This window comes from Talpa occidentalis, unplaced genomic scaffold, assembly GCF_014898055.3.
Source record: "Talpa occidentalis isolate TD23 unplaced genomic scaffold, MPIMG_talOcc4v2.1 talOcc4.11, whole genome shotgun sequence".
NCBI classification, from domain to species: domain Eukaryota; kingdom Metazoa; phylum Chordata; class Mammalia; order Eulipotyphla; family Talpidae; genus Talpa; species Talpa occidentalis.
Genome location: NW_023601104.1, coordinates 12,327,906 through 12,345,315, shown reverse-complemented (window position 1 = coordinate 12,345,315; position 17,410 = coordinate 12,327,906). Strand labels below are relative to the sequence as shown.

Below are 17,410 nucleotides of genomic sequence, written 5' to 3'. Positions count from 1 at the left end.
GCAGGCCTGGGTGAGCAGCCCCCATGGGATCAGTGCCCAACCTGGTGCCTTAGATACCCAACATCCTTATTTTGGACCACTTCCTGCTCTACAGCTACAAGCCCAGGCTGGACTTTCTGACCTTGCCTTGTGGAGAGTGCAAGAGAAGTACTTGAAGCTGCTCAGTCCTAGACCTCAGGATCCCCCTCTCTGCCTCTTCCACAGTCACATGTGGGCCATGTACCAGAAATATATGGGAAATAGAAGCCAACAGCATAGAAGTGGTATACTGGGGGGGGGGTGTTTGTTTTTATATATTTTTTACATTATTCTTAATTTTGGTACAATGTATGTTTCTCATAACAGTTATAGTCCCCATGAAATTTCCACCACCCATTCACCCGTGCACTATCACCATAGTCCCTTGTGCACTTCCCTCCCCTGTTTTGATGCTACTCTGTTCTCCCAGCCTGCAGAATGTCTCTGATTTATAGTTGCCTGTTGATTTTGATTTTGATTTTATTATAATTATTCCCCTCCATCCCTTATTTGGATCCTCTACATTCCTCCTATAAGTGAAACCATCTGGTATTGGAAGTGGCGTATTTGGATGGCACCAGTCCCATGGGGAGCTCTTCTCCTAAAAACTAAAGGACATTCAGCACTTGTTCCTGAACAGCTCCTAGATGTGACTGGGGAACAAAGGGCATGACTGGGGGAATGAGGGGCCTAGCCCTGGTTTGAAGGAACTTGCAGGCAACAAGGACATTACTAAGGGCAAATTGGCAGTGTCCCAGCTGAACAGTGCATGACCATTTCCCTTGGGGAACGTCTGCATACATAATGGGGCCTCACTGGGCTCAGCATTACAGGCTCCTGCACCCAACCCCAAGTTGTCTTTGTGACCTCACAGCAACTTTAGTATTAAACAAAATTTGTTTTGTTGTTTTGTTTTGTTTCATTTTTAAAGAGAGAGGGGTTGAGCTTGGCAGAGAGTTGAAAGAAAGCATTATTAAGCAGAAGAAATATATATAAAGACTTTGCTTAACATAGTCAATAGAGAGTAGAAATGAGTATGGCTAAAGCGAAATCAACAGCTGGAGGGCAGTAGGAGATGAGGTCCAAGAGGCAGCCAGGGACGTATCACGTAGTCCTTTGAGTCATCATAAGAACTTTGTATTTTATATCCTGTAGCTATTTGACATTGGAGACATCTGATCTGGTGAACGACTTAACAAATTTACCTTTTAAAAGGATCACTGTGGCTTATTTGCTACTCACAGTATTGTCAAATACAAAATATACTCTATGTATAGAAGATATAGAAATGAGAATAAACAAGTTCTATTAATTGGTTGACCAAGTAAGAATAATGTGCTTATTAAATGTATTTTTAATCTCTTGCAGATTCTACAGAAGGAGAGTACAATGCACTCTGTAGCTATCTATCTTTGCCCACAAATTTGTTCCTGCTTTTCCAGGAATATTGGGATACTGTAAGGCCCCTTCTCCAGAGGTACTATGAGGGCAAAATACCATTGTTGGGTCATTTTAAAGTTTAAAAATTTTAAATTAAGATTATTTGCCAAGTGTGTAGATTGACTACCATCGATTAAAGGGACTAGCAAAAAATAGGAGATTCTAATTTACAAACTTAGAGAGTTGGAGATAATACCAGCAGCCATGGCCAACCGGAATTTCTCCACTATGATTACTATTCATTGCACTTATTTTACCCACAGCTACTGTCTCATTCCAGTTTTAAATCAGTGTAGGTGTTGGGGTTCCATGTTGTCAGCAGGTCTGTTGTCACAACTAAATATCAAAAGTACCCAGATAGGGGCTATGTGAAAAATAGTAGCACATCTCACATAGCAGCACACTTCTCAGAAGGATGATCGAGAAAGAAAAAAGTCATTTGATAAATACAAGTCATTTGGATCTGTCAGTTAAATAACCCAGGGAAAATTCAAACAATTTTCTTTCTTTCTCATTATTTGCTGATCCTCTTGATCACTTTGCACCCTCCTAATGTCCTGTCTCCTTATGCTATCTTTTATGACATCATTTTCCATTAATTTTTATAGTCCTCAACTCTTACCATTATTTCCCCCATGGTTTCCACTAGGCTATTCAATTTTCTGCCTTTCTCTTTTTTCTCTAATCAATGTTTTTTCCCTCCATGCCCATATCAGGATTTGTATGAATCTCTCCTGTCTCCTGCACCTTTCTTTGTGCTTTCTTTTCTGCTATCAGGTTCTTTTCTGTTTTTCCTCATTTCTCACGAATTGTTCTGATCTCCACTATGACAAAAATTAAACAAAATGTTAGTGTCATGCTTTGCATTGAACACAGTCACACTCAGTTATACTAATTTAACTTTTATATTCTTGGAATCAACATGTTTTGAACTTACTGTTCTAGTTCAGTCACATTTTTTAAATTCAAACTTCGAAACAAAAGGTCTTGCTCCTTATACCATTCTTAGCCCTGCTTCCCTCAAAGTATTTTTTTAATCCTCTCCTCTGTAGTCTCCCTTGTCAGTTGACTTCTGCCTGTATTCAGTCAGTGGGAAGCTCTACCAAGATCTTTGGAGACTGAGAGGCAGCTTGAGTGTTCACACTACCTCTCTCTGCCCTGTGGGGCATATCTGCCAGTGGCTATTGCTCTTCTCTCTCACTAGTTCCCAAACTGGTGGTTCCAGTATCCACCAATGACTCTAGCACCTGGGTTCCAACACTATTTCCTTTTGTTTCTCCATCCAAAGAGGAGTGGTCGCTTCCTGTTATTGGCTGATGTGTGGGTTGCCTTGCATTTTTTGTGCCCTGTTTGGCTCCTTGGCCCTTCCATCAAACTTTCCTAATAATTCCTGGTATTAAATTCCTTCTTGCTTAAATACTCAGAGTAGTTTCTGTTTTTCTAGTAAGAACCTTGATTCATAAACCCCTTAAAAAAATGTATCAATAAAAGAGGAGGGGACATAAATAGGAAGATACAAAAAAAGAAGGGAAGAAAAGAAGAGAAGGGACACTATCTATCTAAGGTAAAAAGTCTAGAAGAGGGAACATGGAACAAAGAGACAAAGATTTGGAGTCATTTAGATTAAAATTATGCTGACGTTGTGATGACCTATTTATGTTTTCTCTTGACCCCATATCCAGGTGGTGTGCAGATCCTGCCTTACTAAACTGTTTGAAGCAAAAAAACACTATAGTCAGGTTGGTTTTACTTCTCAATCCTTTTCCCCTATCTCAAAGTCCTGTTTTCAGAAGTAATTGATTTGTTGAGCATGCCTGCTATCTTTCTTCTTTATGCTAATTCAGCACATTTGTTTCCTACATTTCTGGTAGCTTTTGGCAGATATGAGATTACCTACAATTGTTTTCTTCTTAGAATGGCTGTCCTGGGCCTCCCCTGGTGGCCCAGGCGGTTGACTGCCGTGCTTTGAAGCTGTCCGCAGCCTCTGCAGCGCTGGTTCGATCCCGGCCGGCCGGCAAGGGTCTCACATGGCGCGGCAGACCTCTCCTGTCTCGCCCGCTGCTCCCCTCAGCAGTGTATTTCGTCAGTCTGCCTGTTCTGTTCCCCAGTCTCTGGTGAATCCTGTCACCTTCCCATGCATCTGACCTGTACCCCGGTTCTTGTGTAAAATAAATAAATCTTTTTAAAAAAAGAAAAGAAAAGAAAACTTTAAAATAAAAAGGATTACATATCTAGCTGGTTCTTTCAAAAAAAAAAAAAAAGAATGGCTGTCCTTCCCTCTTAAATTGTATGATATCACCAACTTCTGTTCCTTATACTAGTGCATGCCTGTGAAGCAAAGGAAGAGTTGGCATCTTGATACTGCTGGTATATTAAAATCAGAGGGTAGCCACAGTATTCCTATAAACTGCTTTTCCCACTCTTGAGAAAAAAAGATTAAATAGAAATATTCTCTCTTAAAAGTGAACAATGATGTAAAAAATTTTTAAAAATTAATAAAAAATAAAAAATATTCTTTCCTTTCTTCCCTTCCTAGCTATATGCTTAGAGACTAACTAAGGGTCTTTACTCAAGACCCTTTCTGTCTTCCTAAATCACTAGTAGGAAACTCAACAAAGGCCAGAGCTGCATGTTTATATTGTTTGTAATCCTCCGAGAGCCTGACTTATATTATGAACAGGGTCTAATTTCTATTCAAATTGAATTGCATCAATAAACAAGCAAAGGAATTCACCTCCAACCTTAAATACTAACCAGTACTATTTTCTACAGGTATAGAAAACAGTGAGGCTGTGTACACTTGCCAGTTCTTTTCTCACCCCCTTGAACTTCTTTCACCTTCTTTGTAAATGTGCACATGCTGCCTACACCTTTAGCAACTTTAGTGATGTAGAAACTGTAAATCCAGTTCCTATGCTCACATGAGGTGAATTCACATCACCAAGAAAAGAAAGATTTTAGAGTAGAGAGAAAAGAATTTTAAGAGATAAACATGTTTTAGGACTGTTAATCTCACACAATTTCTCCTTTGCTTTAACTCATTGTATACCTTTCAGACATCTGTTTCCCCAGTGTTATATTACTCTGGGAAAGTTAAAAGAATTAACACAAGTTTTGGTCATGGCTAATATGCAATCTAATTATTTTTAAAGATTTATTTATACTTACAAGAACTAGGATGTAGGCCAGAGGTGCGGGGGTTGGGGGAGGTAAGAAAATTCACAAGAGATAGAGTGGGGAGCAGAACAGGCAGATCTACTGAAATACACTGCTGAGGGAAGCAACGTGGAAGACAGGAGAGGTCTGCTGTGCCATGTGGGTCAGCTCCTTGGCCAGATGAGGATTGAACTCATGAACTTGTGCTACAGTGGCTGGCAATAACTTAATAGCACTGTGTCTTTAATCCCTGCGCCACCAGGGAGGCCCCAATATGCAATCTAATCATGTGTATAAACTCAGAACATTATAAGATAAAGTATAATATATGAAATACACTGTTTAATACCATAGAAATTTAAAAAATAAAAGATTGTTAACGACACACTTTAAGGTTCTAGAGAGAAAATTTTTTTAGGCCTGAGGTTATTTACTAAGATAAAGTGTTTAGAGGAGGTAAATTTTACTGAAGAAAAAAGAAAGTAAGTATAAAATGTAAATTGGGCCTCTTCGGTGGTGCAGTGGGTTGAGTGCAGCGCTGTGAAGCTGTCCACAGCCTCTTCAGTGCAGGTTTCATTACCGGCCACAGGGAGATACCCACATGGTACGGCAGACCTCTCCTGTCACGCCTACTGCTCCCCTCAGCAGTGTTTTCAGTCCGTCTGCCTGTTCTGCTCCCCGCTCTGTCTCTGGTGAATTCTCTCACCCTCCCGCGCCCCTGGCCTGTACCTCAGTTCTTGTATAAATAAATAAATCTTTTTTAAAAAATAAAATAAATAAAATGTAAATTGCTTGGGGTTTGAGGATAGAATTTCATATTATTATGGTAACTTTCCCAAAGCATGGAGTTAAGGTTTGTAGGGTATCTAGTATGTTATAATAATCATATTCACAACTATATATCAAATACTGAATATATTAATTTATACTTCAATCTTATTGAGTCTTAACCAGCTCTACAAAGTTCCTTCAAACTGTTATTCATAGTCAACATTCCTAAATGAACTGAAGTCTCTTATGTACCCTTTACCTATTATTAAACTGATGATGTGCCTCATGACTGAAAAGTTACAATAAATTTATTGTTAATTTGCAGATCAGGAAATACAAACTTCGGTTCAGTGACTTCTCAAGTGTCAAAGAATTTAGGATTTATAACAAAGTCTGTTTGATTTCAAAGGCAGTGTTGTTAACCACTACTTCATGTTATCTTCCTCGACAGTATAGAAATTTAGCTAGCACAATTGTAGTCTAAGGTAATAATGGGAGTTGATTTTGGACAGAAAACCAGCTAATGGATGATTTAGATTTTTAGAACAAGAAGTTTAGATACGATCTAGTTAACAGTGGGAATTACTGTGGATTACAAGTTTGGGTCCTTTTGTCATTTTTATTTATTTATTTTTCCCTTTTGTCATTTTTAGAACAGATATTCTCCTTTCTATTCCTTGGTTGGGGTTTTTTTGGTGGTTGTTTTACTCGTTTTTTTGGTTTGTTTGTTTGCTTGATTAGCTTTTGATATGTACTTATTCATAAATAAAATTGCCTTTTAAATTATATTTCTAGGTACCCTAGAAAAAGAAATAGTTTGATAGAGCTTCCTGATGACTATAGTTGCCTCTTAAATCAAGCATCTCATTTCAGGTAAGGAATGGGGATTTTCTTTGTTTTTTGCTGTTACTATATACCGCCACTAACAAATTTTTTTAAACAGACTACTGAGCATTCCCTATAACAGTAACTTGCAATCTTGGTTGTTTTTGTTGTTTCATTGGGAGAAAAACTACATAACATAAAATTAACCACAATAAAGTGGCCTTTAATGTATTCACATGTTGTGCAACTGTCACCTCTCTCTAGTTCCAAAACTTTTCGTTAACTCAGTAAAACACCTTGTACCCACTAAATGATTACTCCCTTCCTCCTCTGGTCCCTGAAAACATTCATGTCAAAGTATCTATGTGGACTTATATTTTCACTTCTCTTGGACATATGTACACCAAGGACTGGTCTTGTTGGTAATTTTACATTGAACTTTTTGAGGAACCTTTTACATTCCCAACAGCAATGTACAGGGGTCTTTTTCTCTATATCCTCATCAACACTTTTTATTTTCCGTTATTTTAATTAGAGCCACTCTAGTAGGTATAAAATGGTAGTTCATTGCAATTTTGGTATGCATTTCCTTCATGACCAGTGTTGACCATCTTCTCAAGTGCTTATTAGACATTTGTATATGTTCTTTAGAGAAATGATAATCCAACTCCTTAGCCTGTTTGTAATGGTACTGTCTTTTTTGTTGTTGAGTGCTGAGTTCTTTATGTATTCTGGATATTGAAACCTTCACCAGATTGGCAAGTATATTCTCCCATTCTATAGGTTGTGCTTTCATATTCCTGATGGTGTCATTTGATGCATAAAAGTCCATTTTACCCATTTTTTTTCTCTTATTGCTTGTTCTTTTGGTGTCAAAGCTAAGAATCCATTGACAAATCTGAGGTCTTATAGATTTACCACTATGTTATGTTATTTTTAATAGTTTTATAGTTTTAGCCCTTACGTTTAGGTGGTGGATTTGTTTTGAGTTAATTTTTGGGATAGGGTAGGAGGTCCAACTTCATTCTTTCGCATGTGATTTCCAGTTGTCTGAACACCATTTTTCTAGAGACTATTCTTCTCCCCACTGAATAGCTTACCTCGATACAGTTAAGCACTACTCAGAAGCACTGGTTCTCAAATTTTCTTTATCTCCCTCTTCCTTTTCACTGGTCACTTTCAAACTGAAAAACATATTGCATGATAACAACTAGTAAGAAGCAAGATAAATAAGCTACATTATAGACATTATTAATACCATATAAAAATTACCTATTAATTACTTTTATAAGAGAATCACATGAGCTTAAATACAATTCTGTATGATACAATATTGTCCTCTAATGAACAGTAATTTTTGTTTTACTATTATTAGTCTTGCCTTGTTATTTGAATAATATACACTACCAATGAAATGTCACTGAATGAAGAAATTATATTTGTATCTGCTTTAACCATTGGTATGTGACTAATTCATATCTGAATCACAATACTTCATGTCTTAAGAAATAAGCTAAAACTACTGTTGATGCAACTATGTCTTTTTGACCCAGGTGGTATCACACCACCATCCTGGCAAACCAAATTGGTATACATGAAACTAGCAATAATCTGTAATGAAAAAGAATCTCAACAACCTGAAAAAAATCAGAGTCAATTTATCAACTTCATTGTTGATGTACTGGTAACAAAGCATCCTTTTCCCAAATTGCACAAATTCTAAAGCTCATTTAGTAGTTTGTAATACTTGCTAATCTTTGTGCACCAGCCAAACTTCTTAGTAAACTTAGAGCTTAGAGCTTTCCATAAACACAATTAAGTCTTAAATATTGTTTTAAGGATGGCCATCAGTAATACCAATTAAGTGTCTTGGTGTATGAGGTGACAGTTTGTAGTGGTTAGCCATATATTAAATAACTTTTTTATTTGAAGAAACCAGAACTAGAGATTATAGATTAAGATCATTTTGTGTATTTGAAGGGCCTTCTTTTACCAACTCTGACATACAGAATGACTAAGAAATCCCTTGTTTCGTTATAACCATTACTTTGAGTCATAAAACCAGAGGTTTTTTTCCAAGTCTCAGTTTAAGTTTAATAAAACTACAAAAGATCAAAAGTGATGACTCTACTATACACTTCAGTTGGCCTATCCCACAGCATAACTAAGGCCAATCTCTCAAAGGCCCTCCCAACCCCTGTAGGAAAGACCTGTCCTGTCCCATACCATATCTGATCTGAGTCGAAGCATGACAATAACAGGAAGTTTGGTTCTTAGGACTGCTCACTGCAGCCTGGCTCTAAAAATGGTCCAGGGCTCACTTCTGTTTAGAGAAATATTCTTTGCTCTTCTGGACATCAGGCTTGATGAAAAACAGAGGTTTTAACAGGTTTTAACAGGAACTTGGGTAACCCACATTCTAGCCTCTGTTACCAGATTGGCTTGATCTTTGTTAACTCTCTTGCTGCATCTCTCATGCTGATTAAAGAAATGATTGCATTACTTTATCCCAGTCCTTAAAAATTTAACTGGATGATTTCAAAGATTGCATCCAGCTCTAAATTCAGTTACCCTCTTAATAGTAGGGCTGCATTGCTACCACAGAAGCCCAGTGAATAAGTACTGTCTTTCAGGCAGTAAAGTTTCTTAGAAGTTGGCTCTTAGAAGATCTCCAAAGAGGGTTCGTAATTAATCACAGTGAAGATCATCCCAGATGACATTACCACTTAAAGGTTTCAAATAAAAATGAAAATAAATCATATGAGCTCTTCCAGTTTTATTGTCACCACCAGTTTCCATAAGACCAGGCCATGACTAATGTAGATGAGTGCTGATGGGTACCTTAGGCATAGTGCCCTTTTTCTTCTACAGTGATTTAGACTCAGCCATCCTGCTCAAAATGTGAAAGAACATGTTGGCTTTATCCAAACAAAGCTATAATTATGTTCTGGAACAACCTGAGAAATGAAAATAGCCCCCTCTTTTGTAGTAGACAAAAATGAAATACCTATGCTCAGAGTACTTCTGCACCTGGATAGACAAGGGTGGTTTCTTATCTTGTCTGACATACTAGGGATCAGAGAATAAACTGTTAATATCCTATTGGAGATTTTTTTTTTTAAAGATTTATTTATTTATACAAGCACTGGGTACAGTCAGAAGCGCGGGAGGGTGAGAGAATTCACCAGAGCCAGAGGGGAGAGCAGAGCAGGCAGATTGACGAAGTACACTGCTGAGGGGAGCAGCGGGCGGCAGGAGAGGGCTGCGCGCCATGTGGGACCCTCGCTGGCGTCCGGGGATCAAACTGGCGCCGCAGAGGCCGCGGGCAGCCTCGCAGCCCAGCGCTCAACCACTGCACCATTGGGGAGGCCCAAGAGATTTTTTTTTTTTTTATGCTCTTTATTCCAACCCCATTGTGGGCCTTACTGGATCTTTCCTGGGGCTGCATTTATTTTTTTACTGTCCAAATTAAAGAATTCTCAGTGTTTTTCATTTTGGTTATACAGCAGAGATAGGAGGAGCATGAGAAGCACCTTTTTAAAAGACAGCTGTTATCACTTTGATTCAGAGTGATAACACCCTTTCATGGAGGGGGGAACATTAAAGCAAGGCTCTAGCATGCCATCATATTAAAGGGTCAGATGTCAAAGCATTACTTGATTCAACTAAGTCAGCTCTTTACTTTTTCCTTCCTTAAACTTAGCTGTCATTCCCAGATGGAAGGTGTATCAATTCAAAGACCACGGTCTCTATTTTAACTCAAAAGATCTCGTTATTCCAGAGAAATGGGAGAAAATGTGTTTGGACCTTTAGTATACCGGCTAAGTTTTATTGTCATATTCCTCCACTATTGAGATCACAAGCTTCACTAAACTAACTAGGGAAAGCAGTTGACTGTATCAGATTACAAATGGATTCCATTAAATGAGTCTCAATCTCAAGTGACAGTTAATTGCAAGATTTGATGAAAATTATCAGGATACTGTATATTTAATAGTAGATTTTTACTATTATAGATTAATCAGAAAATTTGGGGGCAACTTTTTTTTTATGGGGACGTGTTAAAGAAAAACATCTAATTGAAGATTTCCTTGTGTTTTAAGAGAATTCTTTGTTGTAGAGCAGCCAGTAATGAAGACATATTTCATTGCTAACTGGAAATATCATACTTTTTGTTTCTTTGTGTCTGCATCATACTGAAAGTTTTCTTCCCTTTTGAGGTGTCCACGGTCTGCAGATGATGAGCGGAAGCACCCTGTCCTCTGTCTTTTCTGTGGCACCATACTGTGTTCTCAGAATATTTGCTGCCAAGAGGTTGTGAATGGGGAAGAGGTTGGAGCATGCATTTTTCATGCACTTCACTGTGGAGCTGGAGTATGCATTTTCCTAAAGTGAGTAGTGAGTGATCTGGAAGCTTCCTAGTGAATTTAGGGAATTTGTTCTCAGTCTGGAGACCATTTTGGCAGAACACTATGTTGATAAGTGATCTATTAGAAACTAAGTGTACAGAGACGCATTATTCACATGAGACTATATTTGAGAAGATACTGCGTAATAATTGGTTAAAAAAGATGGGATTATGTTAATTGTTTCATTGAGAGAGCTAAAAATTCAAAGCAGGAGCTCCTTGGTGGTCTCGGGGTAAGTCTCAACGCTATCACTGCTATGGCCTGAGTTCGATCCCCAGCCAGGTTGCTGACCCACATGGCACAGCAGACCTCTCCTGTCTCACCTGCTGCTCCCCTCAGCAGTATATTTCAGTAGATCTGTCTGTTCTGCTTCCCACTTGGTCTCTGGTGAATCCTCTCACTCCCCACACCTCTGGCATATACCCCGGCTCTTGTATGCATAAATAAATAAGTAAACCTTTTAAAAACAAATTCAGTGCAGATATGCATACTTTTTCTTTACATTCTTCCCGTGTTATGTAGTTGCTATAGAATATGAAATCATTGCTTGTAGGAATCTGTTGCAACAAGGGGAATGAATGCATGAAAGCCAAACCCAAACACCTATTGTCTTCTTTAAGGGAGTCTATAGTGAGTAAACCCACTACCTAATCCAATGTTTATTTTATCATTTCTCTCCATAGTACTTACTCCCTCTGTAACACATACACAAGCACTTATTTATGTCTCCATTTCTCTGCTGTAAGAGTCCCAAATGCTTTCAAAGTGGCAGTAGTTCTTTTGAATCCAAGCTAGTAAAAGCTCTAACCAGAAAAGGCTTCACACTTCCCTGGCTGACCTTCTTTCTGACCCAAGGTAACAAACTAGGAGTTCTTTCTCTTAAGTTCAGTCTCCCCATGCAGGGTTTAAGTCTACAAATTGAACAGAAACAACCCTAGCCACATTTTCCAGGCTATCTGTGACTGGAGTAGGACAGCCTCCTTCCTGTCTTCAGTGTATGCAGCCAATACTACTGACCCCACTTCCCTAAATCCATTGATCCTTTCCTATGGTTGCACTGAAAATAGCGGTGTTCATAGTGTTCATTCTCTTCTATTTAGACAAAACACAATTTTGTGTTCCTGTTGTCACTATACTGTATCCTAACAGATGTTGGTCATGTCATTTTTTTTTTAAAAAGATTTATTTTATTTATGCATACAAGGACTGGGGTGCAGGCCAGAGGTGTGGGGGGTGAGAGGATTTACCAGAGACAGTGGGGAGCAGAACAGGCAGACTGACTGAAATACACTGCTGAGGGGAGCAGCGGGTGAGACAAGAAAGGTCTGCTGTGCCATGTGATTAGCTCCCTGGCCGGGGATCAAACTCTTGCCTCAGTGGCTGGCAATAACTTTTTAGAATTTATTTTACATATATTTTACATCATTCTTCATTTTTGTACCATGTGTGCTTTCTCCTCTTAGGTGTAGTCCTTGTGAGGGTCCTACCACCAATTCACCCATGTCCCATTGCCATAATCTCTGTGCTTTTCTCACTCCTGTTTTGATCCTTCTCCCTCCTCCTCCCCTGCAGAATGTCTCTGATTTATAGTTGATTTTGATTTTTAATTTATTATAATTACTTTTATTTTCCTCTGATCTCTTATTTGTTTCCTCTACATTCCTCCTAAAAGAGAAGCCATACAATATTTTTATTTTTCTTTCTGGCTTATTTCACTGAGCATAATTCCTTGATAGTGCTGAGACTTAACCCCTGCACCACCAGGGAGGCCCTGGTCATGTCTTTTCTCTATCTATTAATAAATAAAGAAAACTTTGGTGCAGTGCCTGTCGACACACATGTACTTAATATTTCCTGTTGGTTGTTTTATCCTTCAGAATCAGAGAATGCAGAGTGGTCCTGGTTGAAGGGAAAGCCAGAGGCTGTGCCTATCCAGCTCCTTACTTGGATGAATATGGAGAAACAGACCCGGGGCTGAAGTAAGACTTTTTGTTTGTTTTGCTAATTATTGTATATAGATGTTAACAGTTCTTTAAACACAAAATCTAATGCTGAATGTTGCGAGATATTTTTAAGTAACTGTTAATTTAAAATACTAAATGCTATCTTAAATGTATTATATAATTTTCAACAAGTTTCTGCTTCTCCAAAATCTGAAGGTAATAATTTTCCAAAAGTTTTAAAGACACCAACCATCTTAATGTTTGAAGACTCTATTATTTTTAAATCAACCAATCTTCATAATTACTTAGAAGGTTTAATTGATACAGATAAATAAAAGAAAGAAATATGTAGAATCCAGTGAGGAGTTTGGTTTAAAATAGATAATTTATTGTTTTTATTATAACACTTGAAACTTCTTATTAGCATTGTTTCCAAACATAAGCAAAATATTTAGAATCCTGAACTTTTTGTATCCTGCCCTGGTCTTAGGAACTGGAGTACTACTCATGGCTTGTGAGGATGAGGGGGTATTGTCCCCAAAGTACAGTAAAGATTAGACCCCCCTCATAGTAAGTAAGCTATCTTTCTTAGTTTAACTGAAATTTTGTTCCTTTTAAAATATTACTTAAAATTAGTAGACTTATTAGATGGGGGTTAGAACCTCTCTGATCATACAGAGATTTGTTTTATTGTGACGGCATTTAACCAGTATAGAGATAGTCTTTGGACTTAATGAGAAAAAATACTTCATGGTGAAAGTAGTTAATGATTGAGGATAGGGGATCTGACTTGTTCCAAAATGGTTCAAAGAAACAGAATTTTTAAATTAATTAGACAATTTTAAAATACCCAGTCAGCTGAGACACTTAAATGCCTCAGGAATGAGAATCTCACCATTCTCCATTACTGACAATAGCTAAACTTTAGTCATTTTGAATTAACTATTATGCAGTGTTGCAAACTGTGCATCCCTGGAATTCAAGTGAAGCAATTTTATTTAAATATTTGCTAATCACCAACAATTCTGTTGCCAGAATTGGTATGTCATAGGGTAACCATAACAAAATATTTTTTAGTAGCAGGATATAATTTGGGGACTTGGTACTATACCTCTCACTTAATCTCTGCTATTCAAAGACAAGAAATCAATGCTGGATAAACAAAAGCCAGAAGACTCAGATAGAGGCTAAACTTAGCTAGGTATTTAACTAAGATCCTATTACACCCATGGCATACATGACCTATTTTCTGAATAAATGTCTACTTTATTAACTAAGTAACCTGTCAAGTTCATAGGGATCAATGATGACAGGAAAATATCCCTTTTGTTCATTTTTTTCATGATCAACGAATTAATTATTTAAACTATCTTCTGCCCAAAGCAGAGAGAAATAAGATCAGTAAATTGGTCAGATATACTGGTATACCAGTATATTTGTAAAGAAGGTGAACTTAAAGTTATATATACTTTTCTGGTCTATTTGCAGAGTGAGATCCAAACCAGTTCTATGGTCCCCAGCGCTTGGGTTCTGATCCAGAGTCTCTTTATTCATCTTCTTAGCTGGTTGTAGGACCTCATCTACTAGTGTGTTGTTAGTAGATTTACTTAAGAGTTATGGAAGAGAGTATGGTTACCATCTCCCCAGGGAAAAGGTTTGAGCCTGGTGCAGAGATGGGTTAGGGCATGAACTCGATCAGCTCCCTCGTGCTCACCATGCTACTACTTCGGGAAGGCAGCATATGCTCACTTCCACCCCATGGAATGCCATAGAGTAGAGGAAGCTCTTCCACATGCAAGCTGAGGCCTCCTCATCATGTGTGCAACTCGACATGAGCCATCCGAGTTGTGCTAGAACCAATCTAGCAGCCTAGAAACCTGCTACGCAGTCACTATTTTTTACCTAGTCACCCAAAATGCCCTTCTATAACCTTATCCTGGTGATTACTTGTAGTTCTAAGATTCTGATCTCTAGAGTTCAGACTAATTTAAAGCAATAAAAATGTGTCAACTGTTTGATTCAAACTAACTTTTTTTTTTTCCCCTGAAGGAGGGGCAACCCACTTCATCTATCTCATGAGCGGTATCGCAAGCTCCATTTAGTGTGGCAACAACACTGCATTATAGAAGAGATCGCTAGGAGCCAGGAAACTAATCAGATGTTATTTGGATTCAACTGGCAGTTACTATGAGCTACAACTCTGCCTTGGAACAATAACGAATGAAGACAGTAATGAAGACCAATTCAAAATTATGGACACTTTTCTGAAGGCTGGGGAAGGGTTGAAGGATCTTTTGCTCCATGTCCAGATTCACATACATTAATAAAATATTCCTTAATGGAGTATTGGTTTCAGTTAGCAAACATATGCTTCAAGGAAAAAAATAAGGACATAGATTAATCTGTTTTATGTTCCAGAGCACTAAAGAAATGCTTGTTTACCCCAAATATTTGAATCTGCCAATATTTCCAGAAACTCATTTCCCTTCATAATCTGTCCCATTTCATTACATTTTACCCACCTAGTAAATGAAGTCATATTGAGCAGTTGTGGGCACTTTTATATGTCGGCTAACTCTTCAGTAATCATGTATTTGTTATTTCTTCACCAAGTTTAGTTTAGCTAACATTGGATCACTGATAAGATTCTAGAAATTCCAGTAATCTGTGATACTAGATTTTCCTTGCAGCTAAAGAGGAATTGAAAAAAAAAAGAAAGAAAGAAAAAGAAAAGAAAATGGTGTGCTTTAAGAAAGTTTTCCCCAAAGGTATATTTTGTTATTTAAGAGATAACCCTAATGTGCCACTTGCTGCTTCAGCCAGAAATCAAACTAAATTGCTATATGGACAGAGTTGACATTTTTGTCAGTGTGCAAACGCTTTTTTCCCACTGTAGAATTCAAGAGGAGTTAAAATAATGTATTCATTATTCATTGCTGTTGGGCCAAAGAGCCTGTAATTCTCACCTCTGACCACAAATAGCTGTGTTGTATTTTGAAATTATACATTTTCCAAAGGCAAGTTTCTAAAATGAGATCACTTGTCTCCTAATTGTGGCACTATCCTATTTGACTTTTAGAACCTAATGCAGTTCTGATATAAACTATCTGTGGAATGAGGACAAGAAAATTCCCCCAATGATGGGGCATGACAAATGTAAATTACATAAATCAAATTTAAGCCAATTCTGTAACCTATGTCTTTGTAAAAGACAAATTCTTCATTTGTTATCTATGTGCAACCTTTTCATAAACTCTGGTTTTATGACTAGTACAGACAACCAAAAAAGCCATGTGATCAATAGTCTGTGTCCTGTTACAATATGCTGTGGTTGAGCCATCTTGTTCATAAATAATAGAGCTCTCCCAAATCAGTGCATAGACTTCTTGGTTTCTGGCTTTAACTTTTTATATCAAGAATTGTGAGAAAAACATCAGACAGAAGATAAATTGAAATCTTCCATCCTAGCTTTCATTGTCTCTGGAGGAATTTAAGGAAATGTGAGGTAATGTGAGGAATTTGAGAAATGCATTCAGATTATCTTATGCCTTTGGTGACTACTGTCTTATATAAAAGTGTGAATGTTTTCCTACCTTCTTTTTTTGCTCATCAAAGACATGGAAGTAAAAATATACTTGCAAAGTAATTCATGATGCACATTTGGGGTTAAATGTTTTGTATTTTTATGTAAAAATAAAGAAAAGGTGGATTTTGTAGTAAGGGAGTGGCATGAATAGGCTTCAGAATCACAATCATGAATTTCTACTTGAATAATTACTATTCAGGAGGTATCAGGAAATAGATACAACTCCAGTGAACATTTGTAACAATTGATGGATGAAGATCAGAAACTTTGGTTTCAGTTTGTCTGATTTGCTAGTATGATTAAATGATTTGAACATTTTTCTGTGTTTCTTAGATAATTTTGTTGGATAGATTGTCTGATTAGGAAGTCAGAGTTGTAATAGGCTACAGAAGGTATTGATTCTGCCCTAATTGATTGGCCCCAGTTTGGCAAAGATAAACTAACTTTATTTCTAGTGTTTTTATATTCACTTCACTTCATAAACTCTGGGGTTAATTAAGCTCTCAAGCTGCCAGTGGGACTGGCCAGTCAGACCTTTACTGCCAAAGAATCCCTTTCATATTGAGTTCCACTTATTAAGAGTGATTCAGATCTCTGCCCTGTAAATGAACAGATGTCTCAGTGCTCCCCCAGCCCAAGGGTTTTCTAATCACATTCAACTATCCTAGTGATTTGCCTTCATCATTGTAAGCAATTCAATTACGCTTATGAAGTTTATTTACAAATGAGCAAAAAGTCACTTTATTTTCTTTAGTGTATTATGTGGAGGGACTGGTTCAACGGGATGGCTCCAAAACTTGTTTAATGTTTGGTGAGGGGCTGGCAGGAATTTTAATGATACAGTGAAGAAAAATATCTGTGTAATTAATTTATTATGTTGGTGTATGGGCTGTGAGTTTACCCTTTAGTGGTCATTTGCCATTTCATAACAACTATGCATTTGGTTCACTGTGATGATCTCTATTTAGTGACTGCAACATGTTTATACCACTGATTCAAATTCCATCCATGATGAAGTTATACAAATAATGCATATATTGATATCTTTTATTGCAAAATGTAAATTTAAAACTTGTATAATGTCCTTGTGCTTTTTGAAATAAAATATATGTGTATATTTAAAAAGAAAAGGGGGACTTCTCATGTTTGTGGATTTGGGTTTGAGGTATAAAAATCTGTACCTAAAAGTGATCTTTTTCAACCCCCAGGCAAATTCTTAGATTTTTTTTTTTTTTTTTTAATAGAGGCATGCTTTATTTATT

At 37.4% G+C, this 17,410-nt stretch overlaps 1 protein-coding gene and 1 long non-coding RNA gene across 6 annotated transcripts in view; one reads left to right on the top strand and one right to left on the bottom strand.

The window, feature by feature from the left end:
• The window catches only part of UBR1 (ubiquitin protein ligase E3 component n-recognin 1), a 116,911-nt gene extending 99,640 nt beyond the window's left edge, over positions 1 to 17,271 (top strand). Inside the window, exons 42-47 of the mRNA XM_037502318.2 lie at positions 1,387 to 1,495; positions 3,141 to 3,197; positions 6,181 to 6,258; positions 10,431 to 10,601; positions 12,497 to 12,598; positions 14,612 to 17,271. Of these exons, the coding sequence (XP_037358215.1) occupies positions 1,387 to 1,495; positions 3,141 to 3,197; positions 6,181 to 6,258; positions 10,431 to 10,601; positions 12,497 to 12,598; positions 14,612 to 14,753 (659 nt within the window). The 3' untranslated portion in view covers positions 14,754 to 17,271. The remainder of the gene's footprint in view (positions 1 to 1,386; positions 1,496 to 3,140; positions 3,198 to 6,180; positions 6,259 to 10,430; positions 10,602 to 12,496; positions 12,599 to 14,611) is intronic.
• LOC119238541 (uncharacterized) overlaps positions 1 to 17,410 on the bottom strand; it is a 105,975-nt gene that overhangs the window by 69,099 nt on the left and 19,466 nt on the right. For all 5 annotated transcript variants that reach the window (XR_005123598.2, XR_008554010.1, XR_008554012.1 and 2 more), the window contains exon 2: positions 7,311 to 7,394. This is a non-coding gene — a long non-coding RNA (uncharacterized LOC119238541). The remainder of the gene's footprint in view (positions 1 to 7,310; positions 7,395 to 17,410) is intronic.